The sequence below is a fragment of the Podarcis bocagei genome (genome assembly GCF_964188305.1).
Source record: "Podarcis bocagei genome assembly, chromosome: 3".
NCBI lineage: Eukaryota > Metazoa > Chordata > Lepidosauria > Squamata > Lacertidae > Podarcis > Podarcis bocagei.
The window spans coordinates 89,049,671-89,075,813 of NC_138127.1; the positions used below are offsets into that span (position 1 = coordinate 89,049,671).

Consider the following 26,143-nt stretch of genomic DNA (forward strand, 5'->3'; position numbering starts at 1 on the left):
AGCAACAAAGAATTATTTTTGTGCACGTTGCTTTTTCGTACGCTGAAATTCCTTCGTGTTTTGTTCTAACTGATTGTTTTCAGCAAAAAAAGGCCCCCAAGAACTGCTTGCAGAGGTACAAAAGAGCTAAATTAATAAATAATTAGCAAAAACATACATATACATGGGTATGTATAGCATGTTCCTGATATACATAGCAAGAAGCCCATATGAGTACGGCTACCAGTGTTGGGGGAATGAAAGTGGAAGACCTTCCTTGCTGAATTTGCAGTATATGATTTAAGAAGCTCAATCCTTGCACAGTGCAGTTAGCCTGTTTTCAACAGTACCCATCAGCTTTTGGGGTGGAAGGGTAATGGTTGAATCCAGGCCTCTGCCCACCCCAGTCCCCCAAAACAGATACTAGTTGCTAGTGAAGACAATCTGGCTCGTGAATTGAGCTTCTCAAGAAGAAAGGCATAAATGCCATCTGTAGGAGTCCTCTGGTTGGATGATGACCAATTACTTTTTTTTATAGATATAGCATTTTTTTCTTGCTGGGTGATATCCAAAGTTGGTGCATCGTGAATAGAAGGCGTCCCCATTTATGGAAAAAGAGGTGCAGAGTCTCTTTTTTCCAACAAGGGACCTCTTATTTATTATGGAGAAAAGTATTATTTATGAAACACTCAAGCAGAAAGCAGAACAATTAAAATATGTCTACACTAAATAAAGCATGAGAAGTGTTCATGTCATACACAAGCAAATGCTCTTTTAACATCTGGTCTAGGTAGGTACTGGGTTCAAGATCAGTTTGTACTGACCAATTCACATAACAGCTCCTCCTGCCCATTCAAGGTGACTTTGGGGCATTCATCTTAAAATGGACAGCAGGATACATGCTAAACCCCCTCCAGGGTGTTTTTGTCGCGTATTCCACGCGGCGTTTTCAGCGAAACACTAAGAGTTCCAGGTTTTTCAGTGCAGTCCTTTTTAATGTGAGCTATATACAGGCATTTACAAAAGAAAGTCCATACAGAGTACTTACAAACGAATACTCTCCACCACAGTACCACCACACTACAGCACAACTACCAGCCCCTGTTAAACAGGCTTTCCTTTTTAAAACAGGTGATAGCCAATTACACTAATCACACTCCTGCTGAGTCACTCTGACCCAGCAGAGTATTGCATCATCCTGTTGAAGCCTGCAGACTTATCCAGTATCCTGCGAATCCCGACACTCCTCCTTAAGTCAAAGGCTTGAGACCCAATAATTCTCTTAAGTCTCGAAATTTAGGAGCATCCAAACATTTTGTATACAAATCCGCCACATTACATTTTGTGTTACAGTGCTGTACCTTTAACACATTTCTTTCCAAAGCATTTTTCACATTTCCGTATCTTATCACAATATGTTTACTCTTGCTCTTAAAGTTCTGTTGGTTGGCAAGCTGTTGTGCAGCCATGTTGTCACTTAGCACAGTGATTGGCATTTCAGAAGGTATTCCAAGCTCTTTTGTTAGGCAAGCAAACCACTCTATTTGTGACACACATTCGCTTATGGCTGAGTACTCTGCTTCACAAGTACTTGTGGCAACAAATGTTTGTTTCTGGGATTTCCACTGAACCAGGGCATTTCCAATATATATGGCATAGCCAGTGGTAGACTTTCCATTTTCTCTGTCCCCCCAGCTGGCATCAGCGTATGCATACACTTGCTGATCATATCCTGTATTCAGCACCAGTTTGTAATCTTTTGTGCCTTTCAGATACCTTAGGATTCTTTTAAGTGCTACCCAATCTCTCTGAGCCGGGTCTGCACTTCTTTGGCTTAACATGTGCACTGCCAATGTTATGTCGGGTCTTGTCCAACAACTTAAATATAACAGAGAACCCAACAGAGAATGAAATGCTGTTACATTCTCACATTTTTGCCCTTCTGGTTCATTTTTGTACTGGGTAGTTATGGGAGTGTCAACCTCATTTGCCCTCTCCATTCCATAGGTCTTCAGTAACTTTTCGATTTTTTCCTTCTGACTCAGAGAGTAAATGCCCTCTTCATTTCTCTGAACCTCTACTCCTAAGTAATTTTGAATCTCTCCCAAATACTTCAGTTTGTATTTGTTACCTAGGCTGTTTATAAACCAAGACACTTGCTTTTGTGCAGTTGTTATTAGACAAATATCATCAACATACAAAAGTAAATAACAAACACTTCCTTGCACCATTGCTGAATATAAACAGGAATCAGCCAGGCTTTGTTTGAATCCCATCTTTTTCAAAGTTGTGTCTATGCATTCATGCCATAGACGTGCACTTTGGTGTAAACCGTATAGTGCCTTTTGCAGTTTTAACACCATGCTGTCTTTTTCTAGCTCATAACCTGGTATTTGCTGTAAATATACTTCAGCGTCAATAGGAGCATTTAAATATGCTGAGGCAACATCAAAATGATTAACTTTTAACCCTCTCAGACTTGCCATTGCTAAAACTGATTTTACTGTTTCAGCCTTTGCTGTTGGGGCAAACACTTCATCATAATGTATCATTTTCCTCTGTGTAAAGCCCCGTGCAACCAACCTGGCTTTCCTCTGACAACTACCATCAGCCAGCTTTTTCACTTTAAAAACCCACTTACAGCTTATGGGCTTTTTACCTTTAGGCAATTCTGTAGGTACAAACACATTGTTGTTTAGCAGAGAGTTATACTCTGCCTGCATTGCCTTTAACCACGCCTCTTTCTCTAGAGTAGGTAACTCTTGCACTTCTTCAAAGTTTTCTGGCTCAGTTACACAAACCTGGTTTATGGTGGCTGGGAACCCATAACGGTCTGGAGGTTGACCTTTATTACTTCTTGCAGACCTCCTTGGTTCATTAATCTCACCCCCTGGGCTACCTTCAGGACTGCTTTTGGGGTGGATTGACTCTGGAGATCTACCTCCTCCTGTCCCTGTTGCACTTTCTTCTCTCCCCTGCTCCATGCTAGCAGCTGGAGAAAAATACTCAACCTTTACTTCCTCCCTTTCAGTTTCTCTGGGAGAGCTGCCAATTCTTAGCTTTGTTTCAACTGCCTTATCAGGTATGCTCGGCAGTAAAACTTTTTCTGGCAGCAGGTTTGCATGTATCTTGGGCCAATTTCTTTGCTCATTAAAGCTGGCTGATCGACTATAACTCAAAAGGTTTTTATCATCTTCAAACCTGTAGGCTTTCGTACCACTTTCATACCCAAGAAATAGCAACTGCTGTGCCCTTTTCCCACCTTTTCTTCGGTTTTTCACAGGTATGTCAACCCATGCCTTTGTCCCAAAGATTCTTAAATGTTGCAAACTGGGACTTTTATTATAGAGAATTTTATAGGGTATGTCATCTAGTACCCTTGACCACAAGCGATTCCCAATATAATTCGCGGTCTTAATACTTTCAGCCCAGTACTTAATTGGAAGATTTGCATCTGCTAACAATGCTTTCATTTGTGTCTGCAAGACACCTCCCCTACGCTCTGCTACTCCGTTCTCCTGAGGCGTGGCCACATTGGTAAGCCTATGTTTAATCCCTTGGGAACGCAACCAGTTTCTTAGGGAGCTTGCCATAAACTCCCCTCCCCTGTCTGATTGAATAGAGCACACCTTTTCACCAAGTTGCCTTTCTACCCTTCTTACCCAGAACTTCAAAGTTTGGGCAACGTCAGACTTTTGCTTTAATGGATAGACCCAGCCAAATCTAGAAAAATCATCCACTAGGATCAAACAGTACTTGTTGTGGGAGACACTTGGTGGAAAAGGACCAGTTACATCAGCATGAATCAACTCCAGTGGTTTTTTGGTTTCTCTCTGGCTTGCTCTTGCTACTGGGCAAGCCCTGCTTTTTAACCTCCTTGCAGATATTGCAGTCTAAGTAATTATCACAACTTTTTATGTTTTTCATCCCCCCACACAACTCCAATGTTTTGTTTAGCACCTTATAGCTAGCATGAGCCAGACGCCTGTGCAGGAGATGAATACACATATCATGGGTCGGGACATTTTGCACATTCGCAACCTTAGATTCACACTGCAGTACATACATATTAGTTCTAAGGCTAGCATTTGCCAACACTGCCCCATTTTGCTTTATCTGGCACTGATCTCCCACAAAATTTACTTCAAAGCCTGCTTTTGCCAAATCAGGAATGCTCAGGAGATTGTTTTGCAAACTAGGCACACACAACACATTCCTGAATGTGTGTCCTGCGAATCCCGACAGTTTTCCCCCGAGTAAGTCACCAGGGAGAGGAATGAGAGGCGATGCATGTAGACATGGCCAGTCGAATATATTTTGCTGCCTGAGATGAATTGCAACAGGACGTCCCCTTACCACCTGGACCGACAACTGAATTTCACTTCCGCATTGATGACAGGATAGCATCCCCCATGCACCCAAGGTAGCTGCCCAGTTTAGGGACTGCAGGAGAGGCCATATGGCAACAAAGGGGAATAGCTAGCAGGCTCAGGAGGAACTGCTGGGGGTGCTTTTGCTGTCCCCACAACATATGCCACCTGAAGCAGTTGCTTCATTCTGTCTAATGGTAAGGCTGGCCCTGTGTGTAGATATCACAGGAGAGATGGTACTAGGTAGATAAGTGGTGGTGTGCAGATTTGAGATAGTTATTTGGGAATCACAAACACTGTACATGCATACATATTATTCCTCAAACGTTCATGACCCTTGAAGGTTCGGTTTTTATCTCACAACATGAGAGCAATTATCTCCACAGTGTCTAACACTGATCTGTGCTGTTTCTCTTGTTGATTGCAAAAAAGAGCACAGTGAGGATACCTGATTTAAAGAATCATCCCAAGATGGAGCACAATGACTGCCTCCTGGCTGAACATCTAAGAGAATATTAGGCATCTGAAGTCCTGAAACAAGCAGAAAAGGCCAACAAAGGATGAGACAAGAGTGGGGGAGAAGCTGTGTTTTTCTTGTAGAAACAAGTATATACTCTGCTGGTGATGAAAGTAAATTCAGTATTTTGTCACAACCCATTATGCTTAACGGCTGATGGGGATGGAATATTTTGAAGGTATCCTGTACCTGTTCGCTCCAAAGCATTTTTGTAATATAAACTCATTTTGGTCATTCATCCCGTAAAAAAAAAAAAGTGACCCAGATGCTGGTTTTGCCAGGACAATTAACATAATAGCCATTCCATGTGATGCACTTTAAGGCAAAGAATGCATTTACACCAACATTGTTGTTGTTGTTTAGTCGTGTCCGACTCTTCGTGACCCCATGGACCAGAGCACGCCAGGCACTTCTGTCCTCTCACCAACATTACCACTCCCCATATGTACATTCAACAAGGACTTGGGAGATTTATCACGCTTCTGGTCAAAAGGTGTGCTGGTCTGATTTAATCTGCTTCTCCGTAAAAAGTGTGTCCTCATCATCTTGCCCATCCGATGATGGTAGACGTCCACACAGCAGAAACTCCCGTTTGTCCATGTAATCTCTACTGAGCATTTCAGCCCTCATGACCCAGCCCTTCAACCACCATGACTGTGACTTAAGATCCAGCCATCACCCTTCTCTGTTTACTCACGAGGAACTGAAGCCTTGAGCTGGGTCACACAAGAGTCCTAAAGTAGTTCTTGCTTCAGTTGCTTTGCAATGTATGTGCAAGCAACAGCAAGCGCAAAAAAGGAACAGGAAAAGAATCTGATCTGACCCGAATTGGATCTTTCAGTGGTACCAATAATCTGTTTGGAATGGAGGGGTAGGGAAGGAAGCTGAACACTGAATCTAGACCCACATCCCCGTCCCTTGAAGAAAAGGTTGATGCAACCACAGAGCTCTTATTTAAGGTTGTGTTTACATAGCTCTTGCTCAGAGATTGCAAGAATTCAGCTTGGACAAAAATATTTGTACATATGCATGTTACTGTTGGATCGGGGCAACAGTCCTTCCATTGCAACAATTTCTCATATAACGATTCAGCTAACCACAGATTTCTAATTTTACCTTTCACTTTTGCGCAGTTGTCTTGGGCATGGAAAGCTTGTACAGCTTTTCTCAGTTTACAGATGTATCTTAACAACCCAGCCAGAGGTATGCGTTGATCATTTTCAGAGGCTGTGATGAAAGCAGAAGGATAATTCTAGAGCAAAGGGAGGGGGGTTGGGGAGGAGAGGAAATGTCTGAGTTAGCAGGATGGAGTTACTGTGCAGCAATTAATTTTTAACTGGGTGGAAGTCGCTCTGCAATGTCAGCAGGAGAGAAGCATTTCACAGATTTGATTATATAGATGAAGAAACCACTCATGCCAGTCATATTTGACAATTATGAAAAGATTTTATCTGTGACTTAGTAAAGCACTGCACTTGCTTTCTGTTAAAACTCCCCTGTAAACATCTTGTATGACTGAGACTGGAAAGAAACTCAAAGGAAAATCTTGCCAGCCCATCGCTGCTGCAATTCATCCTCCTCTCTTTCAACACAACTGAGAGATGTGTTATGTTAAGGATGCGATGTGGTGCATTTTTCTCTCCTAATCTTGCTTTCACTCTGCTTAGGCTTATATCTGATCTTGGCAATAACATTTCCATGTCTCGTTACGTGGCAAAGGAGCCTGGATAATTTGGGCTTGCCTGTGAACTGACTTTCTGCTAGGGGTTGCACATGACTTGTGCATTTTTTCATGTTGTAAGCTGCCTTGAGCATGGTTTGAACTGTGGAAAGGTGTCATACGGATAAAATTATGTATGTTTGTAAGTATGAAGAGTTACAGGGCAATTCTAGCTATGTTACTAAGCAGTTAGTTTAATTGCTTTTGATAGGGCTCCTTGGTAAGCGTGCACAGATCTGCAGCCTAAAGCACTTTCTTAGTACCGTCCTATTGAAGGTGCTTAACTTGGCTTGGATCACAACCATTCCTAAAAAAAACCCTATCTGAACTGTAAAAACTGCTTTTGAAATTCATTTCCCCCCCAGCTGCTTGAAATGCACTTTGTAGTACAGGTATTAAGAATAGATGAACTGGTACCTGTGGCCTAATATTCTGATAGGGACAGTAGCTTTGGATATACTCCTTGCAAGTCTCATCAACCAAAGGATTACCCCATTCTTCTTGTTCTTCAATGGTTAGGGGAAGATGAGGGTCCAACATTGTATTTAAAACATCCAGGAATGGGGCCTGTGAATAAAATGAATGGTTTTCTCCCACAACTTCAGAAAACTAACTATATAAAATTAAAAAATCAGATATAATATGTAAGCCTGATGATATTTCCCAGTGTACCTAACCAGGTCCGCTAATTAGGTGGTTGTAAGAAATTAGTAGTAGACTCTTCATGCATATTAATGGTTAACACATCTGAGGAGAAATATTTTTCCTTTGCTTACTGAATTTCATTTGCCCATTCACCCACTTTGGAGAGATCCTTGTAAGCCCATTTAAATAACGACAATGCCTGTTCCATCTTGATATAATTGTTGGAAACCACCCAACGTGGCTGGGGCAACCTAGTCAGATGGGTGGCATATAAATATATTGTTGTTGATGTTGTTGTTATCCATAGCAAAACCAGGCCTTCATTCCATGAGATCATCAACTACCTTTGCTGCAAGATCCCCAGAGTATTCAGCAACCTGAAGGGAAAACATCTGGAACGGACCCACCAACATTACAGGGGGAAATTGCTACAACTAGTTCAAACTTCATCATGTAATGATTTGACCATGACAAGGGTGTGCATTGCACCCCCAACCCCGCCCCAATCTGCGGTCCATTTCTCATACCACTTGGGAGTGAAAACTACACCAACAGTGTGTCCTGCCAAACATGTTGGGCTGATGACCCTTTGAGGCAACGCCATGAAGTCCAAGGCGGCTCAGTGGCAACCTCCATATGAATACTGAAGTCCTCCAACACCACGCCAGAGGCTCCCTGGGCTAGGGATGCCACTGGACAACAAGGTGGTTATTGGTGTGTGTGTGTGTGTGTGGGGGGGGTGTTATTGGGTTGTTGTTCTTTTTATTTTGATTATGTATTTTGTGTTTTTATATCATGATTTTCTCCTGTGAACCGCCCTGAGACCTGCAGGTATAAGGCAGTATATAAATTTAAAAAATACATAATAAGAAGTCTGTCTCTCTGGTCCAACACCTGGTGCAGACCCTCTAAGCCAGAGATGGGGAAATTCCTTTTTGCTGCCATCTTAAACGGGGGGTGGGAAGGCTTGCAAAAGCCTCTGAGGGGACCCCCACCTCCACTTTTAGATCAGAGTGAGGCTGGAGACTTAAAAGGGAACAGAGGGAGACTTGTAAAAGCTATTGCAAATCTTTTCTCACTTCCCTTTTAAGTCCCCTTCACTCTGATCTTTAAGCAGGGGTAGGAGGCCTGCAAAAACCTTTGCGCTTGAGTGGAATGAAATGTAGTAGGAGCAATCTCACCTGTAAAACCATAGCTCTGATAAGGTGAGGATCATTATTGTAGAGAGCTCCTGCAAGAACTCCTCCAGCACTCACACTCATCAGTGCTGTAAGCGCTGGCTGAGAATATCCCAGTTCATGTAACAACTTTATGCAGGCCTGGAGGTCTTGAATACCATTGTGCTTCTTTGTCGTACTGCCATCTTTATGCCATCTCAGGCCTAACTCTCCTCCACCTCTGACAAATAAAACAACAATGAAACTACTGAGAAATGTTACACATCTCTTAAAAGACAACCATCATTTCCTAATATATATGGAAGCCTTCCTATGTCATAAATGGGCCAATACATGTGCTTTGATGTTTTTTTAAAGCTTTCACATGTTTTTGTCAAATATTTACAGCTAAAGAAGTGATAAAACAGCTGGATTCACAGATCCAGGCGTGAGTGCGGTCAACTTTTGCATATGAAAGGGGACAAGGCAATTTTTGCAGGTCCTTTCTTCCTCTTCCATGCCCTGAAAACCTGCTTCAGAGGACCGGGGAACCCCTGGAAGAAAATGGGAGGTGGGGCAAAGGGCTGCAGGTGGAAACCAGCATAGGGTGCTTATTTACGCATCACTTAAAAATTGGAAGTGCCTAGCGAAAGAGAGGGTGAAAGAGGGCACTGATTTGCACAAAATGTACATATGCTAATATTTATGTATGCAAACTCAGAAATGATTACAACAATTTAAGCAGAAACACAAATAATCTCAGCAGTGTTGGGGAGTCTGTGACCTATGTGTCTCCTCAGTCTGTTGTCTAGGAGCTAACTGTTCTCCCTTCTTATTTTTTAAACATTAAACTGAACTTGGAATGGGCAGATTTTCAAACAGAAGCCTGTCCTCTGTAAAGTAAGACACCTGGTCAACCTAAATTGGCAAGCGCTGTCCCTCCCTCTTTTGTCCCTACAAGCCTTTGCTTAAAGCTTCTTTGGAAATGCAAGGACTTCCATTCAAGGGAGAGCTCAGCTGGACCCAACCCATTACATTTAGTATTCTGAAGAAAAGTTATTTATTCATTCATTCACTTCCAGGCAATGTGAAATTCTTAAAACTGTTCTGAAAGCAAAGTATCATTTTACAGTGATTGTATTATAATTTTGTTGCCTAAGCTACTGTATTTTAAAACTCAGCACATATTTTTCAGTACCTTAGTCAGGTTCGCTAATTAGGAAAGAGGTATAAAGTTGCTCACATTCTTGAAACAATACAAACAAACAGCATTTATAAATTTACAGGTAAGACCTACCACCCAGAGCAGCTTTCGGATATGGAAATAAGGTTAAGATGGTAAAAAGCCTGCTTAAACATTATGTGGAAGGAGGGGAAGCAGATATGGGAGTCATTTGCACTTCTGCTGTAATTTCAGATCGGTGATCTCCAGGGGTTGTTTGGACTCACAGAGCACACAGACTGAGACCCACTAGTCCCATATCATAGCAGAAGTACAAAAAGAAGCAGCATGGCTTACTCAGGCTAGTGCCCACTTCTGAGTAACATTGGGGTCTTTTCTTTTTCTTTTGCTACTGCACAAATTCTACTTCTTTTAAAAAGGCTGCCACAGAATAAATTTCCAAATGATTTATCTTTTTTTGTCCTATTGAAACCATGGGCAGTCCAAGGCCACAATCCCAAGAACATATATAGGGAATTAAATTCCACTGAAACAAACTGGGCTTGCTTCCATGTTGTGCTACAACAAGGGGGAGAAATCTTACTTTTTATATATTTATGTGTTATATTTGTCAATTCCATCAAAACTGAATTAAGGAGCTGGCATCTTGAGATATGCTATGTATTTACTGTGATGTCACAAAAAACCCCAGTAATGATTTGCCTAACTACATTTTATTGTTTATTTTGTTGTTTTACAAAATCACGCAGAGAGAGAGGGAGAGAGAGAAACTATTTTCTTTTGGTTATTTTCAGCTGCTGTTATCGGTTATTTAGAACTATGTGGAACAGCTGAAAGTCCTTTATATGCTGCCACAAAAAAGACAGAAAAATTAGTTAATGGGATAGGTTTTTTAAAAATTAAGGTGACTTCTTTTGTCGGCAAATAAATCCTTCATTATTTGTTTTTAGGTGAATGTAAATCACCACAAGGCTAATGCAATATCAGAATATATTTTTATATGACATGGTGAAAGAAAAGCCTTATATAGATAGTGGAAGCTACCACAGGAATAGTATGAAAGATCTCTAAAAGGCTTTCAAAAATCCAATCAGTTTGCACTAAGCCAAAGAACTGAAACAGTTGCATTTCCATCCCTTGAATTTAACTGAATTCATCTAAGCAACAGAATTTTTAAGAAATTATGAGCAAACAGTAGGTAACATAAATTTAGGAGGAAATTGTTTGCAAATGGAATGGGAAACTTTACAGTCAAAAGGAATGGGAATGGGAAACTTTACAGTCAAAAGGAAAATTTCAAGCACTGAGAATATATCAATCACATTTTCACAAGCAACAGAAGCCACAAGACAGTGGCTTTTAGTATATAGATCTTACCTAACATGACAGTATGCTAATATCCACCCATCCTTGATTAGCATTAAATTTTCTGCTTTAAAGCTCATGTTCAAATCTATGCCATAAGCTCCATATACATGAACCAGAAGTGGCATCCTGCGCAGCTCTTTAGAATTGGCTTTATGAAAAACTGTAATTGGCACGCAAGTTGCATCCTGAAAATGAGGGAGTATTTTGCATTAAAGGATGTTTCAAAGTTCACAAGGAATACACAGGTACAAAAGCTTCAATTACATATTTTAAACATGTTTTTCTTATTACAGTAATTCCTTGGCACTTTGCGCAAAAGCACTCTTGACAAATGAAACGGAGATTAGCCTGCCACTGGGTTCGTTTACCAATGTGGAGCATAAAAACTCATTTAAATGCAACACCTGAGAAATCTATAAACCATGAAAGCAACTGGCTCCTCCTGCACCCTCTAATGATACCCATCTGCATTATGACCTGAGCAGCTTAGCACTTAGTGCAGCAGCAAAGCTTTTGTTATAAACTTAACATTTCTATATACATATATATTTATCTTAAAGCTTGTAAGTTTGAGATGAATTTCCCCCTGTGTGACTGAAACACATATAACGCAAAGTCAGGTTATTTTACTCTCCTTTGCATTTCATAAAGATTTAACACACAGGAAAAAAATTTGTGGGAGGGGATTTTTGCGTGAACATTTTTTTCCCTGTTGCACATGTTACTTGTTTCTAGTTGTTTTTATTTGTAGTAGGAGCAGGTGATGTCAAGCTGTCCTTCTCTTCCAGCAGGATAAACCAAGTATTAATGTGATAAGAGACAACTCAGTAAGTCTTGGGTGCCATGACATTCTCTCTTGCCTAAAGAAATAACACCATTACCTTCAACATTCTCAAAAAGTAAAAACAGAAAAAAGCAAATTTAAACTTCGCGAATCTCTTTCTGCAGGGCTGAAAATAAACACTCATAGGTCTAGTGAATATGCACATCTAGAGGCCATTATATGGTGTCAATTTCTATTTTCCTTCCAGTTGCTGCTTTAAAAAGGGCAGGAAGAGAACAGAAAGTCTTACCTTGCTTTTAGCTTCTAATCGTACAGTGTGACAATTCATTGTAACTGGCACCTCTTGCTCAGTGTGCTCAATAAGGCTGTTTTTCATCAATGAATATGCAAAACGTACTGGAGGTTGAACAGGGGAGAGGAGCCAAAAATAGAAAGTGCTGGCGGTGTACTCAGGATGAGGATCCAATTCAAATGAACAGGCCCAGGCAGGTAGCTGGGAGTAAAAAACCACAGTCAGTTAGTAATATCCCCCTCCCCAGTCTTTGAGATTTTCTCTACATAACTGAATCCCAGGCTTCCCCTCTGATGAAAGGATTCAAACTTCAAGCTTAATTAACTTTGGCATATGTGTTTGCCAGGAGTTGCCTTCCCCCCTCTCTCTTCCTCTCCGTAAATTAAGAGGGGAAAAAAGTCAAAAGAAACAGTATGACAATGAAGGCAACAATTTAGCTAACTTTCCCCCTTCCTTAAAAGCTGCTTAATGAGGTTCAACAATAATGCAAGAGGAAAACAGAATATTACGTTGTTTTGAAACAAAGGGAGCAAGCAAAGCAATCAAGTCACCTTTAAAAACGATAATATTGGCATTAAGAAAACACAGCCATTGTGATGCTTATGTATCTGTTTTAGGGATGTTTGTCTTACCGACCCCTGACACCCCTGTATTATTAGGAAGTTTTGAAAATCTTTCTTCTCCCTCCCTCTGTCTGCTCTCTCACTCTATCCAACTTGAAATGCAGCCAAGTCAACGTCAGTTATTGCACTGAGGCCATGCATCGGCTTTGCAGAGCTCAGCCACTTAGAATCCTTGCCTCTGACTCTATTCCCAGCGCTAGCCACTGTGAAGAACAAAATCATTTTTTTGGCACAGCTACACTCAGAAACTCAGGGCTATTATGTTTTAAGACTTAACACTCCTAGAAATGAAAAGAATCAGGATTCATTCTCTGAGAGCAGCAGGGTCTCTTACCCACTGCTTACTTTCTTTTAAGGAGTTCTGGTTAGTAGGTTGATAAAGGCTTTGGGAATTGTGGCAGTCAGAGTCAAAAAGCTTTACACAGAAAAACCGCACTCCGTGTAATTGATTAAAACCTGAAGAGGATCATTCTAAAAAGTCTAGAAAATCCTACAAAATGGGTACTATATTTAACTTGAATGCTACAATTAGGAGAATGGTTGGGGAGTGTGTAAGTTTACCCTTTTATTGCAAGTATGCTAAGTGAAATTTTGAAATATTTTCAGATAACTCAGTTTTAAGGCAGGAGTTAGCCTAAGGTTTTTAAGAGACATAGCTTTTGTCCTTTGATTTATAAAGTTCAAAAGAAAGCCTGGATTGACAAAGTTATGCTTTAAGGAAGGAAATATGGTCAATTTTATCTAATAATCTTAGACAAATGAGGCTTTTTGGTTAATTAAAAGGGTTATTTATATAGGTTACGTAAGACTATGCAGCAATTTACTATGGAAATAAATAAAGGTTCAGGTATAAGGATTCACTTTGTGTTTTATGTATGTAAGATAAACCACTAATGATTTTTCATTTATGCTACAAAACCACCCAATATTTTGTAACATTGTTTTGCTTTGAAAATAAGCATTTAGGAAATAGCTGTGCTATTAATACTAATACTAATACTACTAATAATTTATTTCTAACCCGCTCATCTGGGTAGGTTTCCCTAGCCACTATGGGCGGCTTCCAGCAAAAGATTAGCAATACATTAAAACATTAGTCATTAAAAATGTCCCTAAACAGGGCTGCCTTCAGATGTCTTCTAAATGTCATATAGTTGTTTATTTCTTTGACATCTGATGGGAGGGCGTTCCACAGGGCGGGCGCCACTACCAAGAAGGCCCTCTGCCTGGTTCCCTGTAATTTCGCTTCTTGCAGCGAGGGAACCGCCAGAAGGCCCTTGGCGCTGGATCTCAGTATTACATTTTGCTAGCTCCAAAACTGTCCCACAGAGACAAATCTGGGGGAGCAAATGATGGTGTTTACAATCAACAGCACAACTTCCTCCATTTCATCATAAAAACAACTTCTAAAATAAAGCTTTTAAAATGATCATCTTGTTCATTAGTCAATTGGACTTTATTCCATCATTGAACCAGAATTGGGTAGCAGCCCTACAAACAAAGTAAAAAACACTTTAAAAGTGGGGGCAGGGGCTCAGGACTTTTGGGTCACCGCCTAATAAGCTGATACTATAAGCAACCACTTAACCAAGGCTAATGGCAGCACAATGTAGTTGTTATCCTATATGCTCACAGCATAAAAATCTGCAATGCAAGAGCTACAGAACAAAAGGTAATTCCATAATGCTGATAACCATTCCCTCAGAATCCTTAGAAAGTCAGAAGTAAGTTCCATTGAGTTCAATGACAAAATAAAAAAATTCCTTCCTGTAGCACCTTAAAGACCAACTAAGTTAGTTCTTGGTATAAGCTTTCGTGTGCATGCACACTTCTTCAGATACACATGCTTCTTCGTGCATGCACACGAAAGCTTATACCAAGAACTAACTTAGTTGGTCTTTAAGGTGCTACAGGAAGGAATTTTTTTATTTTGACTATGGCAGACCAACACGGCTACCCATCTGTAACTGAGTTCAATGAGGTTTAGTTCCAGGTAAGTGGTTATACAACTGCAGTCACAATGTTTTGTTGTTGTTTCTAGATCTACTATTATCTAAAATGATACTTTCCAAAATACTCAGTTTTCCACACTATAATCCATCACCCTTGCAGTCAGCACTATAAGGCTATATGAAACGCACAACCAGTGCTATTTTTCTAGAAAAAGAGGTGCCGGAACTCACCATGAACACCTCCCATGTTCTCTTATAATGGCAATGGCGCCCACTTGAGAGGTGCCGGAATTCAGTTCCAGAGAGTTCCGGCTTAAAAAAACACCTTGTGTACCACTATTTATGTTACCTTGATTATATCATAGTTTTTTGTGTATCCTTGGAGGCATCTGGATAAACCAAGTTCAAACTACAACTTGCCCTTAATTTATAAATTAATCTTGAGCAATAAAATACTAAGCTTAAAAATGTGTGGGTGGGTATATAAATCAAAACATTTACCTTAACGTTGCGAACTGAGTTTGACACAAAGGAAAAAATATCTAAATACAGATGACCGCAGAACTTCAGAAATGCAACACAGTAGTCTTTGAACACCTCTAAGTCAATTAATCTGGTATTTTCTTTCACTGTGTAAATGGACAGCCAGTTCTCCAAACCACATGAGTCAACTGGAGCTTTCATTAGCTACAAAACAAAGAAGAGTCCAAACACCTACATGTAAAAAATGGAAATTATGCAATATTCAAACATTTTCAGAAAGCTGATCTTTTCCCCAGCTTCTAATATCCTTACAGTAGCAATAGGTGACACGTTAGCAGCTTAGTGTAATGTTACCCCTGACAGGTCTGGATATTCCTGAGAGGTAGTGCTTAGTTGCTTCATGGCATCTGAACAAGTATGTTCCTTCTCGTCTTCAGATGAAATGGTAAACCTATAATCTCTCTCCCACTGTCCTCTGTAGCAGGAGGTCATGTATATACAGTATACTGCATATGGATGTTAAATTTTGATCATTTGAGGGTAATGCAACAAAAGAAGGAATAACCAACCAAGTAACACATTTTCAGTTTCTCCTCAAATACCAGCCATAAATCACGAAAGTGCCCAGCTGAGCAATACTTTATATTTCTTTTCAACTATTTTACAGTGTTTCCTATAAGCTTCCACATATCTCAGCAGGAAGGACAATAAAAAGATGAAATGGAGTCCACGAGGGCACCAGAGCTAAGGAGTGGAAATGGGCAGAATTGCATTTCTAGAACAATGTATACTATGAAAGTGAATTTAATGATGGAAACTGTGATAGATCTATACTAACCCTGGAGGTTGAAAACTCTTCTGCTTTTTATGAAACAGAATAGGAAATAGTAGCAGAAGCTCCTTCAATGGAATTTCAGAGCCATCTTTCTCAAATACATAATAACAAAAATATAGAATTTTTTCATAGGTCTGTACTTGAACTAGCACCAACCTACTGTGAGGGTGCTATTCAAGGAATGAATGGGATTGTGCAGTTTTGCTGGAGAAGGGATATCCATTTGCTGCATTTAAAATTCAACCAACCAGTTTTTAAAGGACTAAATAAAATAAGTAAAGTGGAAGGTCTATTGAATGATGAAGCATTGCTTCACATGAAGGATATAACCTTGTTCATATTTGCCTCAGTGTGCTAAGTGACTGCTCTGCTGTCAAGAGTTATGGGGTGGGGGCAGAATGATCAGTTTCTAAATAACTAAAAACAATTAAAACCACAATAAAACCAAAATAAATTGAAAACTGGTGCAGGCACTGGTGGGAAAATGCATTATGATGCTTGTCATTATTATTACATTTTTTTCAGAGCTTGTGTTTTTGAAACACGCACATCCTAAGTGCACATTGTACTGAAAGCATCTAATTTACACTGTGTTCTTCAAAATGTATAGAAAGCATTTTTAAGTCAATCCAAAGATTGATTAATGTAACTGATCAAACATTGCACCCCTGCTTGCTTGCTTTCTCTATTACATTTCCAAGTAATGAAGAAGATAAGGGGAGGGCTGTTGGAGCAGACAAAAGCACTATCTAGTCCAGCATCCTGTCCTCACAGTGCCAACCAGATGCCGTCGAGAAATTGAGAAGCAGGATATGAGCGCAGGAATACTCTCCCCACTTGTGCTTCCCGGCAGCTGGCATTCATATGCAGTTATCACAGCTAGTAGCCACTGACAGTCTTATCCTACATGAATTTGCCCAATCCTCTTTTAAAGCCATCCAACACGGTAAGGGAATCTACCATCTCATTATCCTTACTTCACCCTATCTTTATAATAATGGAGGTGTCTGGAACTCAACACTACAAAATCCAGAAGTCCAGTTGGGCTCATTCAGTTTAAAGTGTATATTTCATTCCAGTGGCTGGAAGTCTCCTCTGAATGATTTTTTTTTTTTGGTCCCCCTTTTTTAGTGCATGTAAGCTGGGTGGGGGAAAGGAGGATACATGTTAGGGACCAGGCCCATGCACCTGAAAGCCATATACAGTGGTACCTCGGGTTACAGACGCTTCAGGTTACAGACTCCGCTAACCCAGAAATAGTACCTCAGGTTAAGAACTTTGCTTCAGGATGAGAACAGAAATTGTGCGGCGGCGGCGGCACCCCGGCAGCGGGAGGCCCCATTAGCTAAAGTGGTGCTTCAGGTTAAGAACAGTTTCAGGTTAAGAACGGACCTCCAGAACGAATTAAGTACTTAACCTGAGGTACCACTGTATGGACTTTTAAAAAGTACTTAATTTTTTTTTTTTGGGGGGGGGATATTGAATAGTTTGGATCTCTTGCTACTAGATGTTTGAAGCAACCTAAACACTTACTTGCATATCAGCATCTTATACCCACTGGCGGAGGAAGCGGGATGCGGTGGGTGCGGTCTGCCCCAGGTGTCATCCCTGAGGGGGGGTGACATCGCCCCGCCGCCCCCCCGGGATGCTTGCCCCGCCCCCGCAGGAAGCTAGCCCCCGCCCCCAAGTGCACAGCATGTGTGCTGCTCCGGGTGCTGGAGAAGCTAGCTCCGCTGCTGCCTATATACCTTGTATCCCACTGGGTCTCCATATGTAGTAAGAATGTACAACTCATTGTTTCTGTGTTCAACGTGGTAAATGACTCCTTCTGTTCGTTGTTGCACAAGAACAGGAGACTTAAAAGGGTGGTGGCAATCAACCAACCACACTTCAGAGGCATTCTTGCTGTTACTGTTTATAGTCAGAAAGCGTTTGTCTTTTGTGCAATAGAGATCCACAAAATATCTGCAAGGAAACAACAAACTATTAGAAAACATCACCAGTAGAGATAGCCAAGATATTTGGATAACAGGAGTTTCCAAAAAAAAGGGGGGGGGATGCTATCCATTGCCATTTACAATAACATGAGTCTAGGGATAAAGTCTGACTCAGTAAAGCAGATTCCTATTTGCTGATCTAGCCCACAGTGGGGCTATATTTGCCTCTTGGCAAACAATCAGTTCAGATCTCTGGCAGGAGTCCTCTGTCCCTCCCCCAGCAGTCTGCCTCGCCCACTTTTTGCTCTGGCTCCATCTCATTGGCTTAAGGGCTGCACACTTTTGGCATGCAGCCTTTGACTGATTACCCCCTAGGTAATGCTGCTTTTGACTGGAGATGCTTTGGACTGAACCTGGGACCTTTGGCTCCGGTCCTTTCCCTGTCGTGACTACAACATCATCACATTTTTGGATGTGTATAGCGAGTACCATAGCTTGGCATCTACTCCAAAATACGAAATCTTTCAAAATATTGAATCACTGTATATTACTTTCACTGAGGAACATCCATATCTAACAATACATGAAAAGTATACTGGGTTGGATAAAGACTTAGTTGGACTTAGGTGGCAAGGAAATCAATGGGACAAATTGTCATGAATTAAGCCCACTGATTTTAGTGGGAACTAAATCCAAATAAGAATGGATCCAACCCAATACCTATTTATCTCTGAGTGCATTCGTTTTATTCCTTACGTAACTCTGGAGTTTAATGTTCTCTTTTAGTCTGCAATTCTCACATTTTCATGTTCCATTTTTACAGGTCTGTGTTTCCTTTTAAACCATTACCTCATGTACAGTAATTTGTAGAATTTAGGCTCCACAATCTATTTTACCACTTTCTGAAAAGGCAGAGATTGTCAGCTTCATGGAAGGAAAGGTAAAGAAAAGATTCAAGACAGAAATATTAGAACAAGAGGTTATTTAAAAAAAAAACTGCTTTCTTTCCAAAGGACTAAAAATCAGGGCACGGCCAAACTAATGCAGGACAGGACTTAGAAAGTTGTGGACCCTTTATGCATAAAACCCAGCAAATTAGCCTCTTTGTCAACAGAACTGTAACTCTTCCAAGAAAGCTACAAGCTGATCTTTACTTCCTTTTTGTTAGGAAAAAGAAATATTTCTGCTTTTTTTAAAAAACCACAAGTATTTGATCAAAACCTGCTCTTGGTGTATACTTTCATCACACAGATAAGTGCGCCAAATCAATATGGTTTGCATTCTAAGAAATGAGAAGAATTCTATGAATGAAACAGGACTTCCCCAATTCCCTTGCAGCTGCCTCATGAAGAGCTGCTTCTGAGGATTGAGGGATGCTTGGGAATTGTACCTAATACAGTATGGGGAGTGGGAGAGCTGCAGCTGAAGTAGGGAAGCAACCAACATCAGACCTCCATTGTATAAGCAAAAAGGCCTTTTGCTTGAGCTGTAACCTGGCTGGATCCAAGCCTATATTCATTTGCCCTGTGAGCAAATAAGAAGCAACTGGCTATGTTTTGTCTGGAGAAGAATGAGAGGACATATGATAAAACTCTTCAAATACTTTATAACCAATTACATACAAAAGGGCAAAGATCTGCTGCCCCACTTATATACATTTTGATTTCCCAAGAGCAAGGGGGAGGGAATGAAATCTCTCCCCGCCCTGTACTCAGATGTTGAGCCATATCAGACAGCATTCAAAGCTCTTTTGACCAAGGCAGGCCGTTTTCCAAAGAGCGGAATCAGGGTCCAAACTAAATCCTGTGGTCAGTGCACACCCCTAATATTAAGCTAGAAATGATTTTTGGGTCCATGTGCTCCTCCTTCAGACCTCCCACTGCATACTGACAGTAGTGTTTTGATCCTGGCTAAAGCAAACCACAGTTTCCCATTACATACAAAATGGATCACACACGAGAGAAAACTGTTCAATATATTCAGTTACCTTGCATCATGTTCCGTATAAACAAGCTCAGAATGTTTTTTATTAAAATCACATAAATACACATGATGACACTGTAGGTTCTTCTGGGTGGTATAGAAGAGAATCTCGCGTGTAGCCCATTCTGGGGGATGGAGGGAGGGGGGGAGAGAAGGAAAGTCAAATTAGTGTTTTTGCAATTATGGAAGGAACCAGGATTTTAGTTTTGGAATTTGAGAAATCCATTGTGTTTATTTATGCTAAGTTGAAAATGTGAAAATAAAAAACCTTCCAAGCACGCACAGTAGTCTGTGTGTGACCCTTTGGATCTCAGTCACTGACCAGAAGCTTGAATTTAATGTGAAGAACGACAGATAACCAGTGCAGGCTTGAACCTTTCCTTCTCTTACACAATAAGCATGTAACAGTTTTTCATTGTTGAGTTAGATTTAGTCATCTTTCTTCAATTTAATTTTCCTGCTCCTTTTCCCCCTGCACCTGATGCAAAATATTTTATTGTGGTGAATATTAAAGTTTCCTCACAGCTAGCATAAACACGACAGCTTTGAGGATGCAGCTGTGAGCAAAAGCAGTTGGTGCAGTGCTGCAACTCCTCCCTCCTGACAGCAACGTCACTGCCACTTATTGGAATGGTCTGAAGGTGGGATAGAGCAGCAGTGAAATTGGCTCTGCGATACACCCACACAGCCCTAATCTGGCCCTCCTGCCAGTGCATCCATGCAGCTCCCACCTCACTGCCACCCTGTCCTGTCAAGCCAACTTACTCCTGTTTGCAAGTACCTATTGAGCAGTGCCTGTGACATCACTCATTATAAGTGACACAAATTTCTTTCCCAGCAGCACAAATGCCACCATTAACTTTTATTTTATTTGGAGGCTGAAACAGGGATCTATTTAGACAAATTACAAATGCATGGGCAACATCTGATAAACCTGAATGTTGTGAAGATTCAATAATAGAAGCCTGGTCTTCCATCTGAGATATATCACATTACAAAAGAAAAAGGTTTATGCTAACAGCTTACCAAAGCTAAAGACATTTGGGATGATACATTCCACCTTTGGTAATGTGTCTAATTTCACAACAATACACGCAGACTCTTCAGAATGTGCACTTTTAATTGCAGCAGCCATATATCTGTGATCTGGGCAAATTCGGATGCGCTGGATAAGGGAATTATGAAATGGTAGTGCTTCTGTACTAAGCAATATTTCATTGTTTCCTTCATCTACAATGTAAGAAAGAAAAAGCAATACTGTAAACCTAGTACAAAGAACAGCTATTGTTTCTGTGTACTTTTTGTGATTTTTATAAATGCAGTGTTTTCCTATTAAGTAGCAATGTATACATGCACGTTGATCCAGCTCAAGATAGTCATGGAACAAATTAGGTATGACAAATCTATGTCCCAGTTCTTCAAACGTAATTAGAATGCAGCTCTAAATCCCACTTACCTGAGTGCCACTGAATTAAAAGAGATTTACTTCAGAGCAGACATGTATAGGATTACATGGACTGTCACAGCTGAATGAATAAGACTGTGCTACTTCTTTTTTTTTTTTTTTTTTTTTTGCTTGATAATGCTGTCTTAACTAATTCTAATGGCAATATTTGTACTGTCCAGGTGATAAAGATTCCATAACTAGCAAGAAGCCCGCCCACCCCAAAAGCTTTCCACTCTGGATGATCTTCTGCAGCGGAAATTCCTTTGGAATGGGGTGGGCTGGCTTTTTAAGCACAGAGGACTCTCTGGAATGGTGTGGGATGCAATCTGAATGGTTGCAGTCAGACTGGGGAAAATTGTTAGAAATAGGCGATCCCTCTTACATAAGGAGAAATACCTTCCAGTTGTAGGAGGGGCTCTCTGGATTCCACCCAATAATTTTGACCAAAGAAAAGCTTGACAAAATGTAAAGCTTTATTACTTTACATCTGGCCTTATCGTCATATTTTTGCCCCTAAAATTAGGTTGTTTCAAATGTACTGTGTCACAGATTATGAAGCAAAGCCCAACATATGGCTCTTAGATAAGAACAACTGCCAGCCTACTGATTTCATGTAGATATTGAAGAGCGCAGAAGACAGAATACTCTGGGCACTTCATATGCCAATGGTCATGCGGTAGAACAGAAGTCTCCTAGCACCTACTGGGTCCATCCTATCAGGAAGGACTGAAGCCAACACAAAACTGTATCAGGGAGCTAATTTGACTACACAGTTGAATCAAGGCTATTTGGGAACAATTATATTGATAGCTTGGAGTCATTTCTCTATCGCAGGCTGTGGTTAGAGCCTTGGCAAAGCAGTGGGAAATTCCCTCAGAAAATCTTCTGGATCCACCAGCCACCAAGGGTGGAGAGCCAGTGGTAGTTAGGGAGACCATGCACTCGCAAACTAGTAAAGGTAAAGGTACCCCTGCCCGTACGGGCCAGTCTTGACAGACTCTAGGGTTGTGCGCCCATATCACTCAAGAGGCCGAGGGCCAGCGCTGTCCGGAGACACTTCCGGGTCACGTGGCCAGCGTGACAAAGCTGCATCTGGCGAGCCAGCGCAGCACACGGAAACGCCGTTTACCTTCCCGCCAGTAAGCGGTCCCTATTTACAGTGGTGCCTCGCAAGACGAAAATAATCCGTTCCGCGAGTCTCTTCGTCTAGCAGTTTTTTCGTCTTGCGAAGCAACCCTATTAGCGGCTTAGCGCTATTAGCGGTTTAGCGGCTATTAAAGGCTTAGCGGCTAAAAGGCTATTAGCGGCTTAGCGGCTTAGAAAAAGGGGGGGAGCGAAAAAAATCGCAAGACTCGCAAGACGTTTTCGTCTTGCGAAGCAAGCCCATAGGGAAATTCGTCTTGCGAAGCGCATCGAAAAACGGAAAACCCTTTCGTCTAGCGGGTTTTTCGTCTTGCGAGGCATCTGTCTTGCGGGGCACCACTGTATCTACTTGCACCCGGGGGTGCTTTTGAACTGACCGAGCAACGGGAGCGCACCCTGCCGCGGGGATTCGAACCGCCGACCTTTCGATTGGCAAGCCCTAGGCGCTGAGGCTTTTACCCACAGCACCACTCGCAAACTACTTCAGACCAGAAAGTCATAGAATGGATGCTGAAATTCCCCAGGTCCAATAGCCTTAAGAGACTTCATCACCACCACCACCTCTGGTAGGGACACAAAACATGTCCCCTTGCTAAATCACCTTTTGTTGTACAGTGGTACCCCACAAGACGAACGCCTCGCAAGACGGAAAACCCGCTAGACGAAAGGGTTTTCCGTTTTAGAGGCGCTTCGCAAAACGAATTTCCCTATGGGCTTGCTTCGCAAGACGACAGCCCATAGGGAAATCTCCGGGACAGCGGGGAAGCGCGACCTCCTCCCGCCGCCCGGCATCGGAACGAAGCTCCGATGCCGGGCGGGGGGAACGCCTCCTCCCGCCGCCCGGCATCGCAACGAAGCTCCGATGCCGGGCGGGGGGGGGGAACGCCTCCTCCCGCCGCCCGGCATCGCAACGAAGCTCCGATGCCGGGCGGGGGGGGGGAACGCCTCCTCCCGCCGCCCGGCATCGCAACGAAGCTCCGATGCCGGGCGGGGGGGGACGCCTCCTCCCGCCGCTCGGCATCGCAACGAAGCTCCGATGCCGGGCGGGGACACCTTCTCCCGCCGCCCAGCTTCGGATGGCTTTCCTGAAGACTTGGGGTGGGAGGAGGGTTTTCCTTCCCACCGCCAACATTCAGAATGCTGTTCTGAATGTTGGCGGTGGGGAGGAAAAACCCTCCTCCCACGCAAGCCCCGGGAACAGAGGGAAAGCGCTGCGCGCCTTCCCCTCTGTTCCCGTACCTGTCCTGAAGGCTTGCGGTGCGGAGAAAAGCCCTTCTCCGCACCGCCAGCCTGGCAAGCGGTTTCCCTAGGAATGCATTAATTGATTTTCAATGCATTCCTATGGGAAACCGTGCTTCGCAAGACGAAAAACTCGCAAGAAGAAAAAACTTGCGGAACGAATTAATTTCGTCTTGCGAGGCACCACTGTAATGTGGTTTGACTGCCGTTTTTTGTTGTTGCTAAAACTGTGCATGGAAACACTGAAAACAGTAAAAAGAAACCACCCTGGGCAACAACAAGAGGGACTCATACCTACTTCTCCCAGCTTCGAACGAAATATGCAGCCATTTTCTTCAAAGTAAACATACTCTCCAAACCTAAGCTGTTTAAAATCAAGACAGACATGAATCCAAATCTGCAGAATTAGGGCATCATCTCACATTAGGAGTCCAAATATTTTTCTGAAGCTTCTGCATAACAAACTGAATTCTTTTGAAGTTTATGGAACACAAAAAGAATAAGAAACAATCAGAATCAGCAAATAATATTTATTAATGTAATTATCCTAATTACTAATTACTCACAGAAAAGATTGGGATACTGGTGCATCCCCAGATATTTGGCCATGGGCAGGGTCATTCTCTCCTCCAACCCAGGCTGCTGGAAGGTTTTAGTTTTTTTTAATTTGTGTGTGTGTGTGTGTGTGTGTGTGTGTGTGGTGGTTGTTATTGTTGTTTCTTTTTATTGAGGGAGGGAAGATGTGTCTGGGATGAGAGGAGAGGAGCTGGGGCAAATCACAGCAGTTCAGGGTATGGGAAAGTATGGTGTGGGAGGTGGAGTAGGTTGGATAAGGGGCACAAAGCACAGGCTGTTAGTGACTGAGCCATGTGCCAGCCCCTCCTTCAGCCTGGAGAATTCTGGTTGTCATATCAGCCAGCCCTTAGGTCTATGGCTGCTGTTGCTGAATGCCAGGTCAGCTCTGAATAAGACCTCCCTCTCTGTGATCTGATTATGGATGAGGAGGTCAATCTGGTCTGTATCACTGTGACCTGGGTGGGTGAGCAGGATGGAATTGATCTCACCCAGCTGTGCCCACCCTGAGTACTCAGGGCAGCATCAGGGCAGATTTGATGGTCGGGGAGGGGGAGTTGCTGTGATCCATAGACATTATCTCTCTATATCATGTTGGGGGTTAGATCTAGTGTATGTGTTCCTGGTACTGAGCAATGGAGACAGATTCTGCTGGTTTAGTGCCCACCTCACTGCCTAGTGATCTTCCTGAGTGCTGGCTTTGGGGGACTTCAACATCCATGCTGAGGTGACTGGCTCAGGACGTCACGGTTGCCATGACAACTGTGGGCTGTCTCAACATGTCATGGGGCTGTCCGAGCTGTGCCTCTATCAGGACAAGGATAGCTGAACTTCTGTCATCTATGCACTTGTAATAAGGCAGCGCGTTGTATGTGGGGCTGCCTCTGAAGAAAGTTAATAAACTTCTGCTGGTGCAGAAGCCAGATTGCTCACTGGAGCTAGACGGTTTGACCCTATATTGCCAATCCTGGTCCAACTGCACTGGTTGCCAGTTAATTTCCAGGCCCAGTTTAAAATGCTTAAATGGCTTAGGACCACAATACCTCATAGACTGCCTCCACCCATATAAACCGACCCAGACCCTGCAATCATCATATGAGTCTCTTCTTCGTGTGGCTTCTCCATTAGAGGTCTGGAGGGTGGCAACATGAGAATGGGCCTTTTCTGCAGCGGCTCCCTGCTTGTGGAGTGCTCCCCCCATGTATTTTCTTACCACTGGGCTGCTCAGACTGGATGAATACTTGTCATAATGAGCTTCTAATCTTCGATTGATCCTCTTTGTCATAGCCATATATTTTGCTGAACAAGCTCTCCAGTTCTCCTGCTCTGACTCTAGAATATCCTGGTACAAAACAAGCCACAAAAAGCCAAGTTCTATTAAGTAGGAACTGCATTCTTTGTCATGCATTGTAGAACTATGCTCAACAAACTTGGCCTTGCAGCAATTTGGCCAATACTATTTTGTATACTAAATGACAGGGGGGTTAAGTCAGGAGCACACTAAGCATGTTAACCATGTGAACATAATTAATTTTTTTCAATCTTGGGGAACTCAATAAGCCATGAGATCATATGGGCTGGGAGTGGGGGTTATTTCTCTTTCTGTCACACTCCCCAAAGTATTGCCTCTCCAAAGGTGCTATTTGCACTTCAAGGGAAGTCTTCATTGATGCTATTGATGGTTTCCCTTGCAAGCTGCAAGTAGTAGCTTTGGAGATGTGAACTTTGTCAGGATCATGGGAGGCAGAGGGAGTATTAACCCCCATTCTCAGCCTTCATGGTCCTTAGGCTGCTTAGGCTTAAACTGCATTTAGACTATTAATGTCATTTCTAGTTTGGCCTTCAGAACAGAAGGTACCATTGTAAACGTAGACATTGTGCAAACACAAAGATTGTCAGTGTACCTCACTTTG

The 26,143-nt window shown here is 42.1% G+C and overlaps 1 protein-coding gene across 3 annotated transcripts in view; it reads right to left on the reverse strand.

The window, feature by feature from the left end:
- The window catches only part of PREPL (prolyl endopeptidase like), a 28,376-nt gene that overhangs the window by 798 nt on the left and 1,435 nt on the right, over positions 1–26,143 (reverse strand). Inside the window, exons 3-14 of one of the 3 annotated variants that reach the window (XM_081188549.1) lie at positions 25,444–25,572; positions 23,952–24,021; positions 20,855–21,058; positions 19,833–19,953; positions 17,657–17,873; positions 15,092–15,277; positions 12,013–12,216; positions 10,949–11,124; positions 8,413–8,629; positions 7,004–7,153; positions 5,983–6,118; positions 4,798–4,880 (exon numbers count right to left, since the gene is read on the reverse strand). In XM_081188549.1, coding sequence (XP_081044675.1) covers positions 4,798–4,880; positions 5,983–6,118; positions 7,004–7,153; positions 8,413–8,629; positions 10,949–11,124; positions 12,013–12,216; positions 15,092–15,277; positions 17,657–17,873; positions 19,833–19,953; positions 20,855–21,058; positions 23,952–24,021; positions 25,444–25,572 — 1,893 coding nt within the window. Of the gene's footprint in view, positions 1–4,686; positions 4,881–5,982; positions 6,119–7,003; positions 7,154–8,412; positions 8,630–10,948; positions 11,125–12,012; positions 12,217–15,091; positions 15,278–17,656; positions 17,874–19,832; positions 19,954–20,854; positions 21,059–23,951; positions 24,022–25,443; positions 25,573–26,143 lie in introns of those variants that run through there. The other 2 variants (XM_081188548.1, XR_014006496.1) reach the window with 2 other exon arrangements.